We start from the raw sequence: 26,372 nt of genomic DNA, 5'->3' as shown, positions 1-26,372 counted from the left end.
AAGCTCTCCCAAGGACTGCAATTTCAAATTAAGATATAGAAATTTACTTAAATTTTCTGCTTTATTTTTAATTGAAATGTTTGATTAATTATGGGAGATAAGTGGGTACAATAGAACATGAACTTGGATTCAGAAAACCTGGGGTTTGGTTTTCTTTTTTTTTTTTTTGATCTTTATTTATTTATTCATGAGAGACACCGAGAGAGAGAGAGGCAGAGACACAGGCAGAGGGAGAAGCGGGCTCCATGCAGGGAGCCCAACGTTGGACTCGATCCCGGGTTTCCAGCATCACATCCCGGGCTGGAGGTGGCGCTAAACCGCTGTACCACAAGGGCTGCCCCCCCCCCCCTTTTTTTGAGGGGTTTGGGTTTCTCTGTACCGTTTGTGTCTGGATCCTTATTCATTAGTACAGTGGCAATTATTTTATCCACTTTGCTGAATTAAGCATTAAACAGAATGATCCAAGTTGAATGAACCTTGTACAGAGCCAGGCGGTCAGTAAAGGGTAAATATGCAAATGCCACACACTGTGTGAGTCTCTGGGATTAAAAGGTCTGTCATTTACACTCAAAACCTGGTAGGTGTGCTGGTTGTTTTTTTGTCTGTGTGGTGGATTTTGAACATGTTTTATTTAAAATGTTGTGAGTAGAGTTGAGAGAATTATGGGCAAAAACAGAGAAGTAAGGGACATTTGAATTATGCCCTTAAGATTGAAAAGGAGCTTACCAGGCAACCTCAAGTATGAGCAAAATCAAGGTTATGAAATTAAGTAGAAGGAAGAGGCAATTAAAAAATATTTCCTCTTATTAGGTATTCTGAACACACTCAACTACAGACTCAGCAAAGGGCTGTACAGGAAGCAATCCAGGTGAAGCTGAATGAATTTGAACAGTGGATAACGCATTATCAGGCTGCGTTCAATAATTTAGAAGCAACACAACTTGCAAGTTTGCTTCAGGAGATAAGCTCACAAATGGACCTTGGTATGGGTTGATTTATCTTAGATACACATGTTGAGCATGTGTATTTGTGTGTTTATGTGTGGGGTTCTGGTTTGTGCTCCTTTCAATGACTGCTGGTTTGGAATAGTTTCACTGTGATTAATAATCTTTTTTACCAAAAGGTCCTCCAAGCTATGTGCCCGCAACAGCCTTTCTACAGAATGCTGGCCAGGCGCACTTGATTAGCCAGTGTGAGCAGCTAGAGGGAGAAGTGGGCGCTCTTCTCCAGCAGAGGCGTTCAGTGCTCCGAGGTTGTCTGGAACAGCTGCATCACTATGCAACTGTAGCTCTGCAGTATCCAAAAGCCATATTTCAAAAACATCGAATTGAGCAGTGGAAGACCTGGATGGAAGAGCTCATCTGTAATACCACAGTTGAGCGCTGTCAAGAACTGTACAGGAAGTACGTTGATCACATTTAATTTTCTTTACTTCTCAGGGGATTGGAAGCAGAGTTGTGTTCAAATTATTATTTTATGTATATAGTATTTTATTTTTCTGAAAGAAATGGTTGATGGATGGAATCTGAATGGGAGTCTCTTTTTTTCTTGGTTTTAAGAGGATTTGAACTCCTGTTTTCCCTTATAAGATGGTGTGTTTTTTCTAATTAAAACGTGTCCTAGTGTCAGAGTGATGGGATCAGGGTAAAGACAGCTAAACTGCAACATTGAGCTGTTGCTCACAAAAAAGTTGTCTTAGAAAATTTACTTGAAAAAATAGTTTACTTGAGCTCTTGAGACTTTTTCTTATCTGTAAAAATGGAAATCATGGTTTCTACTATTTAAGGTTTGAGAATCACAGACAGTATTCCATATTCCCCAGTGTAAAATGCGAACTTTCTTTACAAGCAAGAAGTGCTTATGTTGTATACAAGCACCTCTCTCTGTTTGCATAGATACGAGATGCAGTATGCTCCCCAGCCTCCACCAACAGTGTGTCAATTCATCACGGCCACAGAGATGACTCTGCAGCGGTACGCAGCTGACATCAACAGTAGGCTTATTAGACAAGTGGAACGCTTGAAACAGGAAGCTGTTACTGTGCCTGTTTGTGAAGATCAGTTGAAAGAAATTGAACGTTGCATTAAGGTTTTCCTTCACGAGAATGGGGAAGAAGGATCTTTGAGTCTAGCAAGTGTTATTATTTCCGCCCTTTGTACTCTTACAAGGTGAGTTAACCAACTTTGTATTGAGACCATTTTGTTGTCTTGAAAACTTTCATGCTTATTGAGATTGCTTGTGCCTTTTGTTTAATACCAAACTTAATGTATTTTTTTTACTTTCATTAGTCTCACTCACTGTTATAGCTGCTTTACTTCCCTTCAGAGTTTGAGGTATCCACTTTTGTGTGTGAGTATAGCTGAGTAGTTTTCATTGTACAAACACTTTTTGCATTTAGGCGTAACCTGATGATGGAAGGTGCAGCTTCAAGTGCTGGGGAGCAGCTGGTGGATCTGACCTCTCGGGATGGAGCCTGGTTCTTGGAAGAGCTCTGCAGTATGAGTGGGAACGTCACTTGCCTGGTGCAGTTACTGAAGCAGTGCCACCTGGTGCCACAGGACTTAGACATTCCGAACCCAATGGAAGCTTCTGAGGCAGTTCACTTAGCTAATGGAGTTTATACCTCACTTCAGGTGAACACTTTTAAATTAGTGTAACATTGATAAGTTTGTTTTAGATATTGAACATTTATACTTATTATCTCTGGTTCAGAAAAGCAATTTGACTTTTCCCCTTTTAATGTTGCTTAATCAGTCACTTAAAGGTCAGTGTGAGGTTTGTAGCCAGAAGTTGGTTACAGTTGCATAAGTTTGTTCTTAGTACATGGCATTAAACCTCTAAACGTATAACTTACCTTAACTCAGAAAACATTAAAATATATTTCTCACATATTTATAGGAATTAAATTCAAATTTCCGGCAAATCATATTTCCAGAAGCACTGAGATGTTTAATGAAAGGAGAATACACGTTAGAAAGTATGCTTCATGAGCTGGACAGTCTTATTGAGCAGACAACTGATGGCGTTCCCCTGCAGACTCTAGTTGAATCTCTTCAGGCCTATTTAAGAAATGCAGCTATGGGACTCGAGGAAGAAACACATGCTCATTACATCGATGTTGCCAGGCAAGTGAATGGTAGCTGTGCTGTTTTCTTGCGAAGGAGATAGGAAAGCCAAATAACAGTTTCTGAGCTCTTACTATACGTAAGTTTAGTTGTAATTTTACAGCAGATATAGTTACTTAAAAATATTTACCTATATTTTTAAAAAGTTTGTTTTTGGAAAAAATTACAGATTCACAGGAAGTTGTAAAACACATATGTGCAGGGATGTCTTATGAGGCTCCATCTTTCCTGCAGTGTTAGCACTTTGCATACCAGTAGTACTATGGTCACACTGTGGAGTTATGTCGGTACAGTCAGCAGAGATTCCTGAGATTGCACCAGTTATACACATGCACTCATCTGGGTGTGTAGCTCCATGAATGTTTAGCACATACACACATGTATACTTGTAATGTGGTTGCTTCATGATACGTGTGCTACACACACACAAAGTGGAGTGTAGGAGTTTTAAACCAGCCCTCAGAACTTCATGGGAGCATCTGAGCCAGTTTAGTTAATGGAGTACACACCTCACTTGAGGCAAATGCTTCTAAGTTTGCTTAAACTTTTTAAGTTTGTTTTAGATACTGAATATTGTGGTTTTTCATCTCTGAAATCCAGAGAAACCATTTGACTTTGGAACCTGTAAAGGTTGGGCTGTTCCTCCAGCTATGCACTCTACCCATAGCTAAGCTGTAAGCCCCTTTATCTCTGGTGACTCAAGACCTCTTTCTTTGGTATTCTGGTGTCAGATTTGCCCCAGAAAGTATAATTGAGAGAGTGGAAATGGATTGACCTACCGTTCTTCCTCCTATGACAAAATACAAAGAAAAGAAAATAGAATAGTATAATGAACTTTCTTTTTCCCACCTTTGGCAATTATCTGCACTTGTTTAAATTGTTTAAACTATTTGTCTTGTTTAGATTGTACTGTCCTGATTATTTTGAAGCAACTATCTTCATTTTTGAACATACAGGAAGTATATATATCTAAAATACAAATTTAGTTTTCTTAATTGCAGTGCCGTTACTTCACCCAAAAAGTTAACAATAATTCATTAATGTTTTCCATTATCCGCATTCAAAACTTTCCTATGTTTCTTTATAATTATTTCACCATACAGTTAAAAAAAAATGAGTGCAATTATTATAGCATAAACTAAACATCAATAGATGATTTAGATTATTTGCATAATAGCTTTATCATTTAAATTTCTAGCATTATTTAAACATTTAGATGCTAAATCTATATACCTTTCTTTCTCACAAATTTCAGCCCTCATTTATCTCCCCATGATAACCTAATTCAGATTTTCCTTACCCGCAAATGGATGATTACTCTTCATGTGTGATTTAGGTAACAAACTTCATGCCTGGTTCTGTTACAGCTTGTTTGTACCTTGTTTTGGAGAACCTTTGATCATCTCAAGGAAAATTGTATACCATCTTGTAGCTCTTTTTTCCATTAGAAATTGCCCTGGTTAGCCTTTTTAAATTCTCTTAGTAGTCGTATAGTTATTTCTGTATGTGTGCGTGATAAAGTTGAAAATCCGGTTAACAGGGGCACCTTGGTGGCTCAGTGGTTGAGCGTCTGCCTTCAGCTTAGGGCATGATCACAGGGTCCTGAGATGGAGTCCCACATGGGGCTTCCTGCAGGGAGCCTGCTTCTCCCTCTGCCTGTGTCTCTGCCCTCTCTTTCTCATGAATAAATTTTAAAAATCTTAAAAAAAAAAAAAAAAAAACAGATTTGGTTAACATTAGTAACAATAATACTAGTTGTAGGTACTAGGAATGCTATTTTTGATTTTTTTTATATAAAATGTTCAGAATAGTGTCTGGATACATAAGCCACTGTGTAAGTCTTAAGTTGATGATATGCTTGGTGAATTTCTGGAGACTTAAACTCAAACTATGCATTATTCAAAACAAGTGTGCCACAAATAGCAGGTTTTTGAGTTTGGGGTCTGTATGTGTTGGCTGTTTCATGTATGTGACAGTGGTGTGAACATACTTGACAATTTTTGTGAAGTCCTCTAGCTTTAGAATTGTGTGATTCTTGACATTTATTGGGGTTTGTATTATTTTACATTCTTTGTGTTAAGTGAGACTATAATATATAGTTCTTTAAAAATTGTCATAATCTAGGTTTGCATAAAATTTGATCACATGAACAATTACTAATACTGAATTGGAACCATTAACTTCATATTATGATGGCACTACATATCATTTTATCCTAACAGTCTTTCCTGCATGCAAAAAGACTTCTTTTCTAGGGGTGCTTGGGTCAATCAGTTGGTTAAGTGTCTGACTCTTGATTTCGGCTCAGGTTGTGATCTTGAGGACCTGAGATTGAGCCCTGTGTGGGGCTTCACGCTCAGCAGGGAGTCTGCTTGAGAATTCTGTCCCTCCTCCCACTCTGGGTTCGTTCTCTCTCTCTCTCAAATAAATAAAATTAATTAAATAAAATCTTAAAAAAGATTTATTTTTTTAGATTGCATGCTAGCTGTGACTCTTACTGACCTTTTGTGTTCTCCCCCAAATTTATTACTCTTCACTTAGGATTTTAATTCCCTTTTCTTTTTCTCTAGAATACTACATGCTCAATATGGTGAATTAATCCAACCAAGAAATGGTTCAGTTGATGAAACACCAAAAATGTCAGCTGGCCAGATGCTTTTGGTAGCATTTGATGGGATGTTTGCCCAAGTTGAAACTGCTTTTGGCTTATTAGTTGAAAAGGTAAATATTAGGGGTACCTTGGGTGGCCCAGTCAGTTGAGTGTCTGCCTTTGGCTAGGGTCATGGTCCTTTGATCCTGGGGCTCCCTGCATAGTGAAGAGCCTGCTGTTCCCTCTCCATCTGCCATTCCTCCTGCTTGTGCTCTCTTGCTCTCTGTCAAATGAATAAATAAAATCTTTTTAAAAAGTAAAGAAGGCAACCCAGGTGGCTCAGCGGTTTAGCTCCACCTTCAGCCCAGGGTGTGATCCTGGAGACCTGGAATCGAGTCCCACGTCGGGCTTCCTCCATGGAGCCTGCTTCTCCCTCAGCCTGTGTCTGTGCGTGTCTCTCTCTCTCTCTCTCTCTCTCTCTCTCTTTCTCTCATGAATAAATAAAATATTAAAAAAAACTAAAGAAGAGGTAAATATTGATTTTATGAGTACTGATTGAATGCACATGTGGTAAAGTAGTTCACTGTGTGAAAAGTAGAGAAAGGAACTTTCTTTTCTTTTTTTTTTTACATAGTTAAACAAGATGGAAATTCCCATTGCTTGGCGAAAGATTGACATTATAAGGGAAGCCAGGAGTACCCAAGTCAATTTTTTTGATGATGATAATCACCGGCAGGTGCTAGAAGAGATTTTCTTTCTAAAAAGATTACAGACAATTAAGGAATTTTTCAGGCTCTGTGGTACCTTTTCTAAAACTTTATCAGGTAATCTTTCACATTTAAACATATTGGATTTGTGTAGAACTTTAGAAGGGGGTAGGGATGGAGCAGGCTTAATTGTATGCTCATACAGTCTAGTTTTTAAATAAGCATTATTATTACCTTATTTTACTTTGCATGAAATACTTGAAAATTTTCCTGTTTTAGGTTCGAGTTCGCTTGAGGATCAGAATACTGTAAATGGACCTGTACAGATTGTCAATGTGAAAACTCTTTTTAGAAACTCCTGTTTCAGTGAAGACCAGATGGCCAAACCTATAAAGGCATTCACAGCTGACTTTGTGAGGCAGCTCTTGATTGGACTACCGAACCAAGCCCTAGGACTCACCCTCTGCAGTTTTATCAGTGCCCTGGGTGTAGACATTATTGCTCAAGTAGAGGCAAAGGACTTTGGTGCTGAAAGCAAAGTCTCTGTTGATGATCTTTGTAAGAAAGCAGTGGAGCACAACATCCAGATTGGGAAGTTCTCTCAGTTGGTAATGAACAGGGCAACTGTGTTAGCAAGCTCCTATGATACTGCCTGGAAGAAACATGACTTGGTACGCAGGCTAGAAACCAGTATTTCTTCTTGTAAGACAAGCCTGCAGCGTGTTCAGCTGCATATTGCCATGTTTCAAGTAAGTATTTCTCTAATGTGTTTTTCTCTACTCTAGGAATTTGAAAACCTGGGGGAATTAATATAAAATAATACAAAGAAAAAAAAATTTAAACATCCTGAATTGTGCCAGCCCACAGCAAACCCAGCTTTTTAGCATTTTGGTATCTTTGTCCAGTTTTTCCTTGTTTCTGTTTCCTGTAGTTGAGAGTATTTTGTGTTTACACTTTGCGACTTCTAACTTTGTTTCCATCCATGTGGTATGGTTGGTATTATCTGTATTGTTAAGTTTTATCATGAACTGATTTCTTTAGCTCATAAATTAAGAAAACTAATTTATTCACATTTTGAAATTATTTTATGTTAACAGTCTGTCTAGCACATTGGAATCTTTTTATTTTTTCTTCAAAAAAAGTTGACATTTTTATTGTCTTATACATTTTAGAGTTTATTCCCTTAAAAAATTGACAACTGAATGGAAAACATTATATCCTTACAGTTTTGTTGATCTGAACAAATGTTCGTCATTTTAAGCCCTAAGTACAATATATTACTTTTAATTGTAGCCCAAATATCCCTTAAGCCTTCTGGGGCCTTCCTTAAAACATACAAGATGACTTGCTCCTCTTTGAGCAGTTGCCTGCCCCTTTCTACAACTTCTAGGCTCTCTGGAGAATTCTTTGTTCTGTACTGCTGCCATCATTTCTCTTAATCACTTGCTTAGCCTCACGCTGGATAGACTGTGCCTCTCCACCCACCATCCACCCATGCCTTTTCCAACCTCTTAACTGGAGATAGATATCTTTTGGGGAGATTGTATACTAGACTTTTATATACACTTGGAAACATCTTCAGAATTACTACTTAGTTGTTGCATATCACTGATCAAAGAAATTTATCAGCCATTCTCTAAATTAGGAAATTTTTCACCTGGTTGTGATTCTTTGTAATGTTTCTGCTGTTAGACTTCTCTGCTTACCTCGCTTTGCTGTGGCTGGGTTTTTTCTCTTCGCCTCAGTCCTAATTCCCACCTCCCCTCCTTTTATCTAAAGATTATTTTTCCTGCTGATTTTATTAAATTGTTTTTTCTTTGAACAGTGGCAGCATGAAGACCTTCTTATCAATAGACCACAAGCCATGTCAGTTACACCTCCTCCTCGGTCAGCCATCCTAACCAGCATGAAAAAGAAACTCCATACTCTGAGCCAAATTGAAACTTCAATTGCAACAGTTCAGGTGTGTTTTGCCAGACCTTAACTTGCAGCACATTTACTTTCAGAAATGACCTATGCTGTGAGGAGGTGTTCAGTCTATGTACACGTCTGTCCTTGGCTTACTTCTTGTTCACTTTTATTTTTAATTTGTATCTTTTTTTCTTCAAGTAACCAAAACTAACAGTAGCAGTGTATTTTTTTTTTTTTTTAGCAGTGTATTTTGAACCAGGAATAGAGACATACTACACATTTCAGGGTTTTTTGTTTTGTTTTGTTTTGTTTTAAGATTTTAAGATTAAAAAAAAAAAAAGATTTTAAGATTTTATTTATTCATGATGGGGGCGGGGGCAGGCAGAGAGACAGGCTGAGGAAGAAGCAGGCTCCTCACAGGGAGCCCGATGCGGGACTTATCCCAGATCCCAGGATCATGACCTGAGCCAAAGGCAGGCGCCCAAACTGCTGAGCCACCCAGGCATCCTAACACTTAGTTTTTCTGAAAGGCTTACTATTCATATCTAAAAAGCTTAGGCATTTCTTTTATTTCATTTTGAAAAGAGCAAGGGTGGGGCAGAGGGTGAGAATCTTTAAAAAATATTTTTATTTAAATTCAATTAATTAACATATAATGTATTATTAGTTTCACGTAGAGGTCAGTGATTCATCAGTCTTCTGTGATACAGTGCTCATTACATCAGTCATAAGCAGGCTCAGCATGGAGCCAGACGCAGGACTCAGTCTCATGACCCTGAGATTATGACCTGAGCTGAAATCAAGAGTTGGGCATTTAACTGACTGAGCCACCCAGGCACCCTAGCTTAGGCACTTTTTATCTCTGTTATATAGTTAGTGATATTTTATGATGTCAAAGGCAATAGGATATTTTTCTATTACAATTTTTTGTCATTTCTGCCTAATATTTAATCTCCCCTCCCCCTTTCAAAATAAGAAACAGGTCTTGATAATGGTTATATATGTCTTTGTATTGTTTCTCTTTTTATCTCATGTACCCCTTATATCTCATGTAACTGACATTTTTCTGCTCATTTTACAAATTAATGTTAGTATAAAATCAAGTATAATCACTTCTGTAATTTTTACATTTTTAATGAAACTTTTCTGGAGCTCACTTTGAAGATTGAAATATATTTTCTCTACAATATATTAGGGCTAGGTTTCAATATTGGAGAGTGAATACCTGCCCTTTCTGATTTTAGGGGTGTGTTTCTGTCAAAGAAAGAGGGAGAGGGGATCCCTGGGTGGTGCAGTGGTTTGGCGCCTGCCTTTGGCCCAGGGCACGATCCTGGAGACCCGGGATCGAATCCCACATCTGGCTCCCGGTGCATGGAGACTGCTTCTCCCTCTGCCTATGTCTCTGCCTCTCTCTTTCTCTCTGTGTGACTATCATAAAAAAGAAAAAAAAAAGAAAAAAAAAAAGAAAGAGGGAGAGAAGTGCAGGAAAGACAGGATGTGAATTCCTCCACCTAAAGTGGTGAATAAATAATGAAATAACTTTGTTATGTAAAACCTTCCTTGTCATGAGTTTATAAACTTTTGAATCTGGGAAAATTTGATTTTTGTCTTTTGTTTTTTTTTTTTTTTTTAATTTTTTTTTTTTAATTTTTATTTATTTACTTATGATAGTCACAGAGAGAGAGAGAGGCAGAGACACAGGCAGAGGGAGAAGCAGGCTCTATGCACCGGGAGCCTGATATGGGATTCGATCCCGGGTCTCCAGGATCGCGCCTTGGGCCAAAGGCAGGCGCTAAACCGCTGCGCCACCCAGGGATCCCTTGTCTTTTGTAATCAAAAGTGTAGATGGATTTTTTAAATTAAGTTTTTTATTTTAATTGTAGTTAACATACAGAGTTGTATTAGTTTTAGGTGTACAATATAGTGATTCAACAGTGCTATTCATGATTTGGTGCTCATTGTGATAAGTGTACTCTTTAATCCCCATCATCTCTTTCACCCCTCTTCCCAACCACCTCCCTTCTGGTAACCACCAGTTTGTTCTCTAAAGTTAAGAGTCTGTTTCTTTGTGTGTTTCACCTTTTTTCCTCTTTGTTCATTTGTTTTGTTTCTCATATTCCACTATGAGCGAAATCATTTATTTCATTCTCTGAGTGACATTTCACTTAGCATTATATCCTCTTAACTCTCTTTTGTTGCAAATGGTACATGGATATTCTTATAGATAAGATAGTAGCACTTAAGTGCATTAGGAATTTGATGTAGCACTGTTTTTCTTTTTCTTTTTTTTTTTTTTTTAAAGATTTTGTTTATTTACTCATGAGCAACACAGCGAGAGAGAGAGAGGCAGAGACACAGGCAGAGAGAGAAACAGGCTCCATGCAGGGAGCCTGCTGGGGGACTTGATCTCAGGTCTCCAGGATCACACCCTGGGTTGCAGGCAGCGCTAAACCGCTGTGCCACTGGGGCTGCCCTGTTTTCATTTTATTAAAGGCTACTTTATTTAGGGATGCCTGGAGGGCTCAGTGGTTGAGCGCGTCTCTCTTCAGTTCAGGGCATGATTCCAGTCTGGGGACCAAGTCCCACATTGGGCTCCCTGTCGGGGGCCTACTTCTCCCTCTGCCTATGTCTCTGTCTCCCTCTGTGTTTCTCATGAATGAATAAATAAAATATGTATATTTTTTAAATGAAGGCTTCTTTAAACATGAAAATCTTGGGATGCCTGTGTGGCTCATTCTGTTGAGCATCCACCGCTTTGTTTGTTTGTTTGTTTGTTTGTTTTTTAAAGATTTTATTTACTTGACAGCACAGGCAGAGGGAGAGGGAGAAGCAGGGAGCCTGATGTGCTGCTTGATCCCAGGACCTTGGGATCATGATGAGCTAAAGGGAGCCGCTTAACCGACTGAGCCACCCAGGCGCCCCTCTAACTCTTGGTTTTGGTTCAGGTTGTGATCTCATAGGTTGGCAGATTGAGCCCTACATTGGGCTATACCCTCAGTGAGGAGTTTGCTTGCAAGATTGTCTCCCTCTGCCTCTTCCTCCTCTATCTCTTGCTCTGTCTCCTCTTTTTCTCTGAAGTAAATAGATGGACTTTAAAAAAAATAATTAAAATCTGCAGATTTTAAGACCAACTGAAAGCCAGTTCTTACCTCCCCAGACATATTTAGCCTTAAATATTCAAATGAAATCAAGATTAATTCTAAAAGATGTATGTTAAAAATGTTTTCTAAATTATGTATGTCTCATCCTGTTTCTTTTGAATCTGTCTTGTATTTATATAAAATCCTCACCAGGAATTGGAGAGTGTGAAATATTCACTGATGTTCTTCTGGCTTTTATAGGAGAAACTAGCAGCACTTGAAGCAAGTATTGAACAGCGACTTAAGTGGGCAGGTGGTGCCAACCCTGCACTGGCACCTGTACTACAGGATTTTGAAGCAACAATAGCCGAAAGAAGAAATCTTGTCCTTAAAGAGAGCCAAAGAGCAAGCCAGGTATTGTGACCCATGTGTGCCATCTTTGTTTTCAGTTATGGGATTCTACAATTGATGGGAGTTACATGTGGGATAACTAGAGGTAGCTTGAGAGTCCACTCTCTAGTTCACAGTACTGGAAATAGAGTCTGATAGGCCTTGGTTGGAAGGGCATCCCTTAGGCTGAGCTCACAGCCAGTTATTTCCGTATATCTTTACTGTCACCTAGCTAGATATAAAATGGGTTCAGCCTTTGTTGGAACATAAGGAGTTTAATTCCATATTTGTCTAAGGTTCTCTTTATGCAACTAAGGTGACCCAGTGGCAATAAAATGTCTTTATGAGCTTGTGTTCTGTCAGAAGTTGTGGATTAACTTCGTTACGACTGGGGGAAGGGGACAAAAGCAAAAAAAGAAAAAAAACTATTAGATAGTTTTCCATCAGGTACAAAATTAGACTAATACAGTGATTCCCATATTCTCATAACCAATTAAAATTTAGTGATCAACTTATGTCCTATTTTATTTCCTCATACTTCCAGTTTTTCCTTTCCCTCCCATTTTTAATGAAATTCCAAACGTATGATTTTTATCTGTAAATATTTCAGTATGTATTTATAAAAGAAATTATTTACATAATCACAGTAGTATTATAATATTTTTTTAAATGTGCATAATATCGTCATACATTGAAGGTCATATTTTGTGGTCTTACTGTAAGGCTAGGCAAGAGTAGAAGCAGAAGGGCAGTGTTCCAAATTGAAATTTGGACATAGCACTAATAAATTGCAATTGAATATAACAGTTTTATTGTGAAGTAAATTTTCTACCAAAAAGCAAACATGTAGAAGATACTTGTATATGAATGTACTTAGGTGATTTTAACCATCTCAGATCTAATAACATTAGCCAAAACAAGGTGCATTTATTCATAGCCTTTATTAGGATTAGATCTGTTTCCTAAAAGAGTCATTCATAACATTTTTTAAGGACCAGTTGTGGTCCTGAATTCTGGAAATGAATTCTGGTAGTATTTTTTCATGTCAGATTAAAATTGCATTTCTTCCCTGACTGTGATGGGTCCATTCCTTTTTACCTCTTTATAGGTCACTTTCCTCTGCAGCAATATCATCCATTTTGAAAGTTTACGAACTAGAACTGCAGAAGCCTTAAACCTGGATGCCGCATTATTTGAACTAATCAAACGATGTCAGCAAATGTGTTCATTTGCATCACAGTTTAACAGTTCAGTCTCTGAGTTAGAGCTTCGTTTATTACAAAGAGTGGTGAGTCTTTTTTTTTTTTTTTTTTGAGTGGTGAGTCTTGAATCTTGATATGAGAGTAGAGACTTGTGGATAAAAATGTTAAGGCCAGTGTCATGCCCTCAAAGCCAATGTAATATAGTCAGTTTACATTTATATATAGTGTGTGTACTGTATATAAGATACTGTTTGAGGGACATAATGATTATATCCAGGGACACCTGGCTGGCTTGGTCTGTGAAGCATGCAACTCTTGATTTTGGGGTTGTGAGTTTGAGCCCCACGTTGGATGTAGAGAGTACTTTAAAATCTTAAAAACTAATAATGATTAAATTTTGCTCTTAGTCCCCAAGGAACCTATTGATAATAAATAATACAATGAATTAAAAAGTTAAAAGGATTCTCAGAGCTACAATTGGCAGTACTGTGGAGTTTCAGAGGGGAGGAGGAATTCAGTGTATAGCAAATGACTTAGACGCACTGATAATAGGGTAGCAGACAAGGGCTAGTGGAAGGTGAATGTGGACAGGAGGGTTGAGTCCAGAAATAGAAAGTCAATAAATTTAGTGTTTATATTTTATGGGAAAGTTTTAGACTATGTATTAATTAGGAAGTGTCTTTTTTAAAGAGTGATTTACACGGGTTTAGGGTCCTTGATACAGATCATTTTTATTATTCTAGATATATATTTTATGTCTTTGAGGATTTATTCCTGTATGATTATGCAGAAAAATTAAAAATCTTTATATTTCAGAAATTAAGTTATTGTTAAGTACTATTACGTACATAATTAGTTCATGATGCAGCAAATGAGGTTCTTTGTGTGAGCTTGAGTTACTAAAACCTTTTGATCGTGGTGATGAAGGATAGAATCTTATTCCATCTGATACACAAATGCTTATTTTGTTTAGGACACCAGTCTTGAGCATCCTATTGGCAGCTCTGAGTGGCTTTTGTCAGCACACAAACAATTGACCCAGGATATGTCTACTCAGAGGGCAATTCAGACAGAGAAAGAGCAACAGATAGAAACAGTCTGTGAAACAATTCAGAATCTGGTTGATAATATAAAGACTGTGCTCACTGGTCATAACCGGCAACTTGGAGATGTCAAACATCTCCTGAAAGCAATGGCTAAGGTAAGACTAATAATACTGGCACACAATTAACTCCTTCCTTTCATAAAATTACAAGTAGTTGTATTTGGGAAAATAATGATATAAACAAAACAACTTCTGTCAGGTCTTATCTTCCAATTTGTAACTGAGTTTGTGTGTGTGTGTGTGTGTGTGTGTGTGTGTGTAAGATTTTATTTATTAGAGACAGAGAGAGGCAGAGACACAGGCAGAGGGAGAAGCAGGCTCCATGCAAGGATCCTGATGTGGGATCCTGGGTCTCCAAGATGAGGCCTTGGGCTAAAGGCAGCACTAAACCACTGAGCCACCGGGCTGCCCTTAATTTGTGTTTTTAACTATTTTTGTTTTGTTTTTTAAATATTTTATTTCTTTGTTCATGAGAAACAGAGAGGCAGAGACACAGCAGAGGGAGAAGTGGGCTCCCTGCAGGGAGCCCGATGCGGGACTCGATCCCAGGAGCTTGAACCGATCCCAGGACCTTGAACTGAAGGCAGGCGCTCAACCACTGAGCCACCCAGGCATCCCTGTTTTGTTTTGTTTTTAAAGCAGGTTGTAGTATTCTGATTTTGTACCTTAGAGAAACTGAATGTTAGACTGATTCATCCAAAGTCCTGTAACTTAACAATAGACCCAAAACTTGAACATAGCCTCAGAGTGTTTTGATCTCCAACATCTCTTTTCCCTTTCAACCCTTATTCTGAAGCTCATAAGAGTTTGCCTCCAAAATGAATGAAATATTGTCTCTTCCCTCCAGTATCCTACATAATCTACATAGTAAGACAACTGAACCCCCAGAAAAGACTAAATAACTTCATCAGTATAAAACAGTAAATCATTTAACTTGAGGATTTGTTTTCACTTGAGTTTTTATCTTGCACTGAAAATAAGATTCCTGTAGAAAAGGAGTTAAAATGTAATAAATGGATTATTAAACACATATTTGAAAAACACTTACTGGTTGTTACTCAAAATTGACTGTGTTAGGAGTTACTATTGAAACAAATACCGTTTCTCTTAATCATTAATATATCAATTCTAGGATGAAGAAGCTGCCCTGGCAGATGGTGAAGATGTTCCCTATGAGAACAGTGTTAGGCAGTTCTTAGGTGAATATAAATCATGGCAAGACAACATTCAGACGGTGCTGTTTACATTAGTCCAAGCTATGGGTCAGGTTCGAAGTCAAGAACACGTTGAAATGCTCCAGGAAATAACTCCCACCTTGAAAGAACTGAAAACACAAAGTCAGAGGTAAGAATGCGTTCTGGCTTAAATTTAAAATGTAAGCAAGATATCTGGTATAATAATAAATTTTGTTTATTTAATTCATCTAATTTTTTCAGTTTTCATATTTGTAAGTAGTTATCTGGTGAGATTTCATAAATAAGCCATTTTATTTTGTATTTCAGTATCTATAATAATTTAGTGGGTTTTGCATCACCCTTAGTCACCGATGCAACAAATGAATGTTCAAGTCCAACGTCATCTGCTACTTACCAGCCATCCTTTGCTGCAGGTATGACTTTTCTACTTTAAAAAAGACCCGAATCTTGATCTGTTAATAATCTACACATAGATGCTAAGCTAAGATGCTTATTTATACTTTGAGTCTAATATGTTCATAGTCAACGCTTTTTAAAAGGGTTTTCTTAAACTGTTAAAACTCAAACTGAATGAACACATTTTGGCTTAATTTTAAAAGTACTTGTGTGAGGAAGTAGAAATACATTATGTTTAAATTCTTTTTAAATAATTTATGACTATAAAATATATGCTTGTCAGGGAAATTTTTTTAAAAATAGGAAAATTTATAATTTCATTCCAGTTAGAGTAGAACCATTACACATTTTTGTTAGACTTGTGTGTATGACTGTGCGTGCACACACACACACAAATTGGGATCATTCTGTGAATGCAGTTTTTGTTGCCTTTTCCCATTTAATATTAAATTGGTAATTTCTTTGTCATAAAATACTCTTTTAAAAAATGACTTAATATCCAAATTTAATATGCCATTCTGTGTCTTTACCATATTAATCCTACATTAATTGGACAGTCAACATATATACAGTTTTTTGATAGTACAACAAGCAGTGAGCATCATTGTACAAATTTTTGAATAGCTCTTTAAGCTATATTTAAGAGGACAGTATCTATTTCAAGGGATAAAGACTAAGGTTGTAAAATCCTATTTATTTTCCCGGCTATGTATTTGTAGTTGATTGAGAGTGCTCTCCTCTTTGTCTCCCTCGTCTTCGTTTTTACATGTGAATTGAGCTACTTACTCTTTCTGGTCTTCTTTTTTACATGTGAATTGAGCTATCTACTCTTTCTCTATAGCAGTCCGGAGCAACACTGGCCAGAAGACTCAGCCTGATGTCATGTCGCAGAATGCTAGAAAGTTGATTCAGAAAAATCTTGCCACCTCAGCAGATACTCCACCAAGCACCATTCCAGGAACTGGCAAGAGTGTTGCTTGTAGTCCTAAAAAGGCTGTCAGAGACCCTAAAACAGGGAAAGGTAATCAGTTAGAATAAGGACACATTAAATATTTATACAAAGTGGTGGTTTGACTTATGTATGTTTCCATTGCTTCACAGCTGTGCAAGAGAGAAACTCCTATGCAGTGAGTGTGTGGAAGAGGGTGAAAGCCAAGCTCGAGGGCCGAGATGTTGATCCGAATAGGAGGATGTCAGTTGCTGAACAGGTCAGTGACCATTTTTTAAACTTGATCCACACATTTTAATGCTGCTGAAAACAGTATAGGTTTAAAGGTACCTCATCCATATCCTTGGTGATTCATCCACGAAATGAAGAACTGAAATTTATTTTTAGAATTCAGAAGATTTTTAGCAATGGTAGCTCTGGAGTGGACAATAAATATTCACCGTTTTAAGCTGACTCTACCCATTTAGCACATTTCTTTTTCCCCAGCCCTCTTCTAACAGAAACTTAAGGTGTGCCGTGTGTGTGTGTGTGTGTGTGTGTGTGTGTGTGTGTCTGTGTGTGTGTGTATGTGTGTGTCTTCTCCACCAGAGAGCAGTTAATTTGCATTTTAAGTAGGAGTATCTGAAGGTTTCCAGTGAAACCAGGTTGAAGTTTTGGATGCAGGAATAGTATCTATAATGTGTTTGGGGGTGTCAGTTTTTCTGAAGTTATTACTCTGAAATTTTCTCATTAGTGTTATTAAAAATATATAAATTTGAGAATGAATCCCCTTTTATTTTGAAATGTTAAGACCTATAGAACTGTTGTAGAATGCTCATATGCTCTACCTAGACCTAGTAAACCATTTGTTTCCCTACATTTGCTTCATCTTTCTGTGTATGTGTGATGCATACATCGTTTTTCAGAACCATTTGGGAGTTGCAGATACAACACTTGATGCCTAAATACTTCAACATATGTCTTAAACAAAAATAATAATAATAATTATTATTATTATTATATATTTTACTTATTTGAGCGAGCATGAGCAGAGGGAGAGGGAGAAGCAGAATCCCCACTGAGCAGGGAGCCTGATAGGGGCTCCATCCTAGCACCCTGGGATCATGACCTGAGCCAAAGGCAGACACTTAACCAAGTGAGCCACTCAGGTGCCCCATAAAACATTATTATTATTAACTGAGGAAACTCAACATTGATGTTATTGTTGACTGTTACCTAACATGGAGTCCATATTCAGATTTCTCTAGTTATCCCCAAAGTTCAGGATAACTTTATGGCTTAGTCCTTGTTTTTTTTTAACCCCTTTGGCCCTGTCTCCTCCCCTCCCCCAGCCCAGCAAGATCTAGTCAAGGCTTGTCTTGCATTTCATAAATACTTGTCTATGTTTAGTTGCTTTGAATGTCTAGAACAGTTACTGAGGATTTCCTTTTTTTTCCCCCCACTTTTATGACATTGACCTTTTTGATGTGTCCAGACCATTTTGTAGAACATACCTCACTTTGTATTTGTCTGATATTTTCCTCATGATGAGATTCAGAATCAGCAATTTTGGCAGGAATACTATATCAATGATGTATCTTTGTGTGTGCTATCTTTGTCTTATTAAGTTAGGTCATTTGGTCGAGGGTAGTGTTCTCCTGAATTCTTTACAAATGCACTACCTTTTCTTCTGTGGGGTTAAAATTTGAGACTGTGAATATCCTGTTTTCTAATGTTTTTTAACATCTACAATTCAATTTTAACATAAAAAAAAGGTTGGTTTTTTTTTTTTTTTTTTTTTTTTTTTTTTTTTTTTTTTAAACAGTGACAGCAAAACACCATTACATTGCTCTGTAGAACCCGAAATACTATTTTCTTAGAAAGTGCCAGGTTTGGGAAAACACACACACACACACACCCCAAAATAAAACACATAGGTAATAATGAGTCAGGGATATTTTCTTTTTTTGTTTGTTTTTTTTTTAGTCAGGGATATTTTCACTTCAGAAGCATTCTTATGACTTTCATGACTGTCTTTTTTTTTAAGATTTCATTCATTCATTCATTCATCTATTTATTTAAAGATTTTATTTATTTGAGAGTGCATGCAGTGGGAGGGGGCAGGAAGCCGACTCCCCTATGCTGGGCTCTTGACTTGAGCCAAAAACAGACACTTAACTGACTGAGCCACCCAGGCACCCTATAACTGTCTATCTTTAGCTCTCTGTCCATTTGTTTGAAGGAAGCTTGGCTTTTGTGCTTTTTATTGTGATAGTAAATTTTATATGAAAGAGAGTTAACAGGCCTTCTAGGAGTGGGTTAAGTATAGAGATCATGGTGTACAACTTTTGACATAAGTCATGACTTCATTCAGCAGCGATATATTGAGCATTTAACATATAATTAGGCCCCTTGGATTCTCTGGATATAGAGATGATTATATTTTTTTACTATAAAAGAAAATTTAGCTGAGTCAGAATCAATAGGTATTCGTTGAGCACCCAGCTAGATTTCAGAATCAGCTATGCACTTTTTTTTTTTTTTTTTTTACACTGCTTAAGCATTTACTTAGTGACTTCATGTGTTTAACCCCAAGAGCACCTTGGGGGCTCTGTCTTCACCTAAGGATTTACAAGGTTTAGAGGGATTGTGACTTTGCCAAGACACACATTTTGTAAGCTGTGGAATTATGAGGGAAGCTCAGGTTACTTCACCTTTCCACCATAGCAACTATAGCATCCTTTGGGTATTTGAGTGGTTAGAAACTCTTAACTCCCAGAATTCATATATGTCCTTTAAAGGTCCACATGTTTAAAAATATTCTCCTGCCTACTTTTACAGGTTGACTATGTCATTAAGGAAGCAACTAATCTAGATAACTTGGCTCAGCTGTATGAAGGTTGGACAGCCTGGGTATGAATGGTGAGACAGTAGATGAGTCTGGTTAAGCGAGGTCAGACATCCACCAGAATCAACTCAGCCTCAGGCATCCAAAGCCACACCACAGTCGGTGGTGATGCAACTGGGGGCTTACTCTGAGGAACCCTAGGAAATCTCGGTGCGCTAGGAAGTGAATCCTGCAGGACAGCCGCACTCAGGGAAACGCCCAACACCATGGCCTGCAACCCCAGGGTCAAGGGTGAAAGAAAGAAAGCTCACCGCCTGAACATGGAGATTGTCTTTCTGCCACAGAACAGCTGCAAACGTGTCAGGAGGTTAGCTGCAGAAAGAAATCGGGATGCCGCGGAGCACAGAGTGATTTGGAACTCCATTCCACCTGACCCTGTGTGTACAATCCAGGAAAAAACAAACCCCGCTCAGAAACAGAGAAAACTGGGGCCGCGAAGAAATCACAGCCAAGGAAGATTTGATGCATTCAGATTCTCGTGTAACACTTGTTGCTTGGCAACAGTACTGGTTGGGTTGACCAGTAGGTACAAAAAGGCTATGCGCTAAGAATTTCAGAAATGGACTGGAAATGGAGAGCTATGTAACAGATACACTACATTGGAAGAACTTACTTCTGAAATGAAGGGAAAAAATAACCTACCCATCATCCTCCTCCCCAATCCCACACCATCTACCCATTCCCCTTTTACCTGATCCAGTAGATTAGCCATCTTTCAAATTTACTTTTATTTCAATCCTTATATTGCTTTCATATACTTCCATCTCGATGTTGTTAACAACTTATATTTGGAGTGATAAACAGAAATTTCTCCAAAACCACTGATAATATGGAAAATTCAAGGATTGTTTAAAGGTCTGATGATCACATACAAAATGTAATTCTGGTTATTTAAGTCGTTTCTGTGATTCTATCATGTACAGTTTCCAGAATTGTCACTGTGCATTCAAAAGTAATGAATCTAACAGACATTTGATTTAATGTACACTCCCCTTTGCTTATAGTGTGCATTTTTGGGAGGTCATTCAAATTTTCCCTCTTCTGCAATTGCTGCAATTGCTGTAGTTTCTTTCATAAAAAGTAGCTAATCCAATGTAATCTTTTACCTTTTTAAAAACCAGAATAGAATACCTATTAGAGTTTTACATTGTTGATGACAGATTAACAATAAAGTGATGTTCTGGTGGAGGTAGAGTGAAATGCTTTTTAATTCAGTTTTCTCATTTAGTTTACCTGGCATTTTAGGACATGTACATGAAACATCAGCAAAATGAAAACCACCACCATCTTTTATTAAGTTCAATTATTAGTCTGTGAAGTACTTTACTTTTTGCACAATTTTAATAGTTTGCTGTGAATTCATGATCAAGGTTTCCTTAAATTCAGTATTGCATCTCAGTACTGTAAGCTGAATTGTTGATCCAAAATCAAAATCCAGACTAGAATAGGATTCATAAAATCACGTATCGACACAGAATAGAACAAAATCTTGATTGAGTACGTTTTTCCTGCATTTTAGGGATTAGGACTGTGATCATTTCTGGTTGCCAATCTTCACAAACTTAAGGGTATTAAGGAAAAAATTCCACATAGCTCTGGCCTTTTCTGTATTCTGATTGTCACATTAATCTATGATCTTTACATGCTCATGGGAGAATGCATCTCAGTATCAGTGCTTTTCTAATACTTAGGCAAGTATTGCAAGAAAGGTGGTATTTTCAAATACCCATGTGTCTAATAGCAAGTTAAGGAACCTAGTGCATCAAATTTTATTTTCTTCACTCATTTGAACCTTATTTTCACAATCAAAACAACCTATCTGGAATAATAATGCCATATTGTGTCATGCACGCTGCTTTATTTCCTAGAGGCTGTGTGGGAGCTACTACATTCATCACTTGATTACCTCTGCTCTCTCAAAGTAAAAGTCTTTTCAGCCACATTCTTTATTGTCGCAAGGAAAAACTTTTATCACGGTGATAAAACAAGTTCACACTAGTTTGTCCCTACTGGTAGTATTCAGAAATTGCTTTTTCTTTGGTAAAGAAGATAAATGAAATAGGTGAATTTTATTGCCTGTGAATTTCAGGCTTCAGAGGTACCTGGCACCTTATCCAAGCAAATACAAAACAGCTTTATATCAGAAACATGTGCCTCTGGTAAATTATCCATCACTTTTATTTTAAAATGGTCCCTCAGAGAACAGTGTGGCATATACATGTTTGGTTGTGGGGCAGAATGTGAATAATTGAGGACTTCAAAGCTTGCTCTTTACTGCACTCTGGATAGTAAGACCCCAGTCTGTACAATTTGGCTTCCTCTAGGAAGTCATTCTGCCAAGTAGCCTTGACTTTTTGAGCTGTCGTAGGCAAACTCCACAGATTTAATCACCGGTGAGAGGCCCAGGTGATAGAGCAGCTTGAGAAGACAGGGCTATATTTGGGGGATTATCTTGTAAAATAAAGTTTAGAGTGCTGTCCTTACGAAGTCATACATTTTTGAGGATACAAAATACCTGTGGAAAACCAGGGATCTGCTCCTCTCTTCTTCTCTTTCTCAGATTCAGGGGGTATAGAATAACCTACAACCTCTTCTTCAATTTAGAGTACCCTTGGAAATTGAAGTTTATTTTAAGTGTTTTGTTGTCTTTTTCTAAAATTGCCTGAATTTTAGTTGATATCTCTACAAAGCTCTGAAGGCTTAGTTTATGGAGCTGTGTGTATTTCTCTTTTAGTTTTTCTTTGGTGTGTCTTGCAGGATCTCCTTCTTTCCAGTCATGAGTTAACATAGTTTGCTAGATGATTATTAACATTCTTTTGTGTCTGGCACTTGGAGTGAGTTCTTTTTTGAACTATGTGAGATTTCTGTGTGTGAACTGATAATCAAGCTCTTGATCTGCTTCCCTAAATTGTTTTTTTAGAGCCCAAACCCCAGGTTCAGGGTGAGGGTTTGTAATACAAAGAAAAACTTCCATCACTTCTGCCCTTAACACTTGCCACTATTACCTAAGCTTAGTATGTAGTTTTCTTAATATTGTTCATGTTTGGTGTTATCTGCATTGTTTTTTTTTTTTGGTTTTTTTTTTTAATTGTGGTTCTGATGTGTGAAACTTAAGGAAAGAGCCATTAAACAATGCCGAGCAGGGCAATGCAAGTACAGCCAAATATTAGAGTTGATGTGCAATCTTAGGTCCTTTTAAATCTGGGGTATTATAGGCAGTACTTTAAATTGAAAAGTCTTCCTGGCCTATTATCCTCCACATATTTGTAATTAATCTGGGGGCTTACTTGTTTTGGCAGTACTAATATCAAAGGAGCTGGTTCTTCTTTTTTCCTAATTCTTTTCATATTAAATGAAGCGCCTACAATTAGCCTGTTAGTCCTATTCATAAACATCAAAAATCAGTGAATGCTTTACTGTTAGCACATGTACTTTTTAGACAAAATCAGATGAATGTGAAAACCAGTGACCTTCCATTCTCTATTCTTGGGCTTGTCAAATGTCAGTAATTTAGAGCTAGGGCTTTCCCCCTGAAATCGAGGTAGACTATGTAATGTAAGGGTCACTTAAAGAAGGCAGATTTTATTTTTGGTATATGGGTTGTAATAGAAACATTCCTCCTATGGGGAAAACTAGCTTAGCATTACAAATTTTTGCAAACATTCACTGCAGAAGGGGAATTCCATTGTGTTATAAACCCTAAGGATTTGTTGCTCTTTTCCTGCTTTTTAGGCCTGGGTAACAATCTTACCATCCCTTATTTACAAAAGAGCAAATGGACTCTGAGAAGCTTTATAGGTTCACGGGTTAGTTGTACAACAGGAACACTGTAGAGTCCCCTGCTTTCTATGGGAATTTGGGCTAACTAGGGAAAAGCTGTTTGTTGTGCTAATGTAAAATTGTCACATAATTAGTTTTTTGAAGATGGTAAACTTAAGGAATTGCATGTTATTCTGAAATGCAGGCTTTTAGAATGTTTTTCTTTCAAAACAGGCTGATTTTTCTTTTCCTGAAGTCCAAGTTTCCGCTCCTCTTTAAAATTCCCGTTGTCAGTTATTTTTCTGGTTTAAATTTCTCTTATATTTCCACCTGTAATGTCAGTGGCAACATCATACTTGTTAATTTACTTTACCCTTATTATACAAGCAAATTGAGTTGAACTGAATCTTCCTTGTCCTAGTAACATTGTATAAAGTGGCTTCTCTGTACAAAAGGTTGTAATGCCTCCTGATGGATATAATTTTGTGATTGTATTTAAGATTAAAAGTTGAATAAATCACACCAGCTTCCTGAAAATGTTCATAATGCATCTTTTGGAAAACAAAAATACATGCCTACTTTGTGCATATTTGCATTAACACAGCAAAGATTGTATGAACTACGTTTTTCAGAAAATAAAGTCTTAAAAGACATAGCATTTAAGCTCTGAATTTATTGAAGATAGGTTCTAGAAAACTTACTTTTGGAATATGGGTAGAGTTCTTTTTTATTTAATAACTCCAAAAAATTTTTTAAAGCTTAGTTCACAATGTAATTTTTTAAAGAAAGATTTTATTTTTAAGTAATCTCTACACCCAATGTGAAGCTTAAATTGAAAACCCTGAGATTGAGTCATATGATCTACTGAGCCAGCCAGGCACCTCCCCTAAAAATAATTGTATTTAAATCCTCAAAGTACTATAGTGGTTTTGAGCAGCAGTGAAAATTTTATTTCTATGGGTAAGTTCTATTAAGGTGTAATTTATTAAGCTTAAGTTTGTCGGTATTTAAAAACAAAACTGGGACGCCTGGGTGGCTCAGCAGGTGAGCATCTGCCTTCGGCTCAGGGCATGACCCAGGGAGCCTGCTTCTCTGCCTGTGTCTCTGCCTTCTCTCTGTCTCTCATGAATAAATAAAATCTTTTAAAAAACCAAACCACAGAACGTTATTGACACGTGTATTCAATGAAAGCTCTGAAGGAAGATAGAATTAAAATGTTTGACTTGTTTTAAGTATCTGGGAATCAGATTGCATTTTGTGGTTGCTAGATCATTATAAGATGATTTAATGTTAACTGTGTTTTCATCAGGCATCTTTCCAAAAGATCCTGTCCTGTTTCTGTAGTACAAAAAGCTCAAAGCACTAAGGGTAGGTGTTTTTTTTAATAATTGGACCAATTGGAAGTTTACAGAAAGAACTTGTAACAGTTCTTCTGGGCCGTGAAGTTGCAAATGGGTCTGGGAATGCGTTCCTTGAGTAACAAAAGTACTGGGGAAAGGGGAACCTGTGCTGCTACTAGAGTTGCTTCAGTTTTTTCCACCTTACCTCAGTTTCACAAGCTGGTGTTGCAGTCTTAAGTTGTACGTGGGGAGCCTGGTTGAACCAGAAGCATTTTGTAGCAGAGGCTGATTTCCCAAGGTAGTAATGTCACTTTTAAAGCTTAAGAATTCTGTGGCTTCTTTGGAAGGAGAGGTTATGCGTCTATACACCAAGATTTTGCAGTCAGTGCTTAGTATGTTCACTACGTGGCTGCTGATTAAGACCTTTTCATTTTCTTTTGAAGAGGGAGGGGGAGGGCCTGTTCTACAAACTTCACAGCTTTAAAGGCTCCCCAGACGCGATCTCTGTATCTATCAACGGCCTGCATCTTACCTACAAAAGCCTAGTTTCTCCCCAAAGTGGCACTTTATTGAAGAGTCCCCTTCCTTCGCAAAGGCCTTCTTCCCCGTCTCCCCGCCCCTACCCTCCGACATCGTGGTAAAAAGTCACACCCTTCCCTGAAATTCACCGAGCTCTGGAGCCGTGTCCTCTCAAACTCTTAGGAACCTGGGTAGTCTCTTAAAGTCACGTTTGTGGCATACTACAGGTCATCATAAAGAGGACTTAAAAGGCCGGAACGTAAAAAGCCACGGTGAGGTCTTCCGGAAACCTCTCTGATCGGGTCAACAGGTCAATGTCCCATTTATAACCACTGGCATGGTTTCGTTCCTATTACGGAAAACCAAAAAAACGCTTAATGCATTTTGAAATCCTGCAGAGAAAAGACGTGGGAGTCATTCGTCTGGTGCTAAACTGCTTACGAATCCACCCCACCCCCACCCCCACCCCCGAGGAGGGCGGTTTACCTCCTTGCTTAGCAAGACCTCTCATCTCAGGAAGGAAGGAGGTTCGGTCAACACCTGACCCTTCACGCGGAGGGGCGTCGTCGTCTCCTAAGCAACCCAAACGCCCCGCCCCGCCCCGCCCCACCCCACCAAGGAGTTCCCTTGGAGACGCCCACGAAGAAGCCGACTTTGGAGAAATCGGTGCTTTTCCCCTCCCCACCCCCACCCCCCACCCCCCGTGTTGGAGAACTAAGCCCAGATTGCGCTCCTCCTCCCCCGCCCCTTCCTCCATCCAGCTAAGGCCTTACTCCTGATTGCTTGCACGCGGCGGACTGCCCTTTCCTCCCGGGGTGGGCACGAGCGTCCGAGCCGCTGGGCCGGGGGAGGGGGAGGGGGACGGGGACCCGGCCGGGGCGGCCCGAGCGGCGATGCCACCGAGTGGCCGCGCGGGGGCGCAGCGAGGGCCACCGATCGCAGCGAGGTCGGCGTCACCGCGCCGTCCTCCTGATAACGCGGGGCGTGTTTCCCCCAGGACTAAATCCCGAGAGCTAGCGCGGCGGGGCGGCCACCGCGGGTCACGCAGCCCGGGACCGGGGCGCGGGGGGGCGGGGCCTGCCGCGGCAGTTCAACCGCTCCCGAAAGGCCTGGGCGGGGCGTCCCACAGCTCCTGGGCGCTGATTGGCCGCTCCTTGTCCCCGCCCCCTCGGCCTGCGCGGCCTCGGTCTCCTTTGACCCCGATTTCAAGCCATGC

The 26,372-nt window shown here is 38.7% G+C and overlaps 1 protein-coding gene and 1 long non-coding RNA gene across 11 annotated transcripts in view; one reads left to right on the top strand and one right to left on the bottom strand.

Moving 5' to 3' along the window:
- Window positions 1-23,955, top strand: part of SMG1 (SMG1 nonsense mediated mRNA decay associated PI3K related kinase) — a 107,557-nt gene extending 83,602 nt beyond the window's left edge. For 3 of the 4 annotated variants that reach the window (XM_077906750.1, XM_077906749.1, XM_077906752.1), the window contains 17 exons: window positions 811-983; window positions 1,124-1,403; window positions 1,896-2,168; window positions 2,399-2,633; window positions 2,899-3,125; window positions 5,696-5,846; window positions 6,350-6,539; window positions 6,702-7,171; window positions 8,248-8,385; window positions 11,675-11,827; window positions 12,912-13,091; window positions 13,979-14,206; window positions 15,243-15,454; window positions 15,613-15,719; window positions 16,544-16,723; window positions 16,804-16,910; window positions 19,472-23,955. In XM_077906750.1, the coding sequence (XP_077762876.1) occupies window positions 811-983; window positions 1,124-1,403; window positions 1,896-2,168; window positions 2,399-2,633; window positions 2,899-3,125; window positions 5,696-5,846; window positions 6,350-6,539; window positions 6,702-7,171; window positions 8,248-8,385; window positions 11,675-11,827; window positions 12,912-13,091; window positions 13,979-14,206; window positions 15,243-15,454; window positions 15,613-15,719; window positions 16,544-16,723; window positions 16,804-16,910; window positions 19,472-19,549 (3,382 nt within the window). In that variant the 3' untranslated portion in view covers window positions 19,550-23,955. The remainder of the gene's footprint in view (window positions 1-810; window positions 984-1,123; window positions 1,404-1,895; window positions 2,169-2,398; window positions 2,634-2,898; window positions 3,126-5,695; window positions 5,847-6,349; window positions 6,540-6,701; window positions 7,172-8,247; window positions 8,386-11,674; window positions 11,828-12,911; window positions 13,092-13,978; window positions 14,207-15,242; window positions 15,455-15,612; window positions 15,720-16,543; window positions 16,724-16,803; window positions 16,911-19,471) is intronic. The other variant, XM_077906751.1, reaches the window with a different exon arrangement.
- LOC144319058 (uncharacterized) lies at window positions 189-26,246 on the bottom strand. Of its 7 annotated transcripts, none has more exons than XR_013384978.1 (8): window positions 25,930-26,246; window positions 25,306-25,505; window positions 24,843-24,998; window positions 19,790-19,913; window positions 16,489-16,708; window positions 15,159-15,434; window positions 5,864-5,998; window positions 200-3,152 (listed from the first exon to the last, which is right to left on the bottom strand). It is a non-coding gene; the product is annotated as an uncharacterized LOC144319058 (long non-coding RNA). The 7 variants fall into 7 exon arrangements; XR_013384979.1 differs by lacking the exon at window positions 25,930-26,246 and adding an exon at window positions 25,643-25,782; XR_013384976.1 differs by lacking the exon at window positions 25,930-26,246 and adding an exon at window positions 25,643-25,774 and having other exon boundaries at window positions 25,306-25,548.
- Between the last annotated feature and the right edge of the window lie 126 nt (window positions 26,247-26,372).

Source organism: Canis aureus, chromosome 8, assembly GCF_053574225.1.
Source record: "Canis aureus isolate CA01 chromosome 8, VMU_Caureus_v.1.0, whole genome shotgun sequence".
In the NCBI taxonomy this organism is placed as follows: Eukaryota; Metazoa; Chordata; class Mammalia; order Carnivora; family Canidae; genus Canis; species Canis aureus.
Note: the sequence above shows the minus strand (reverse complement) of the source record. Positions and strands in the feature narration are given on the sequence as shown.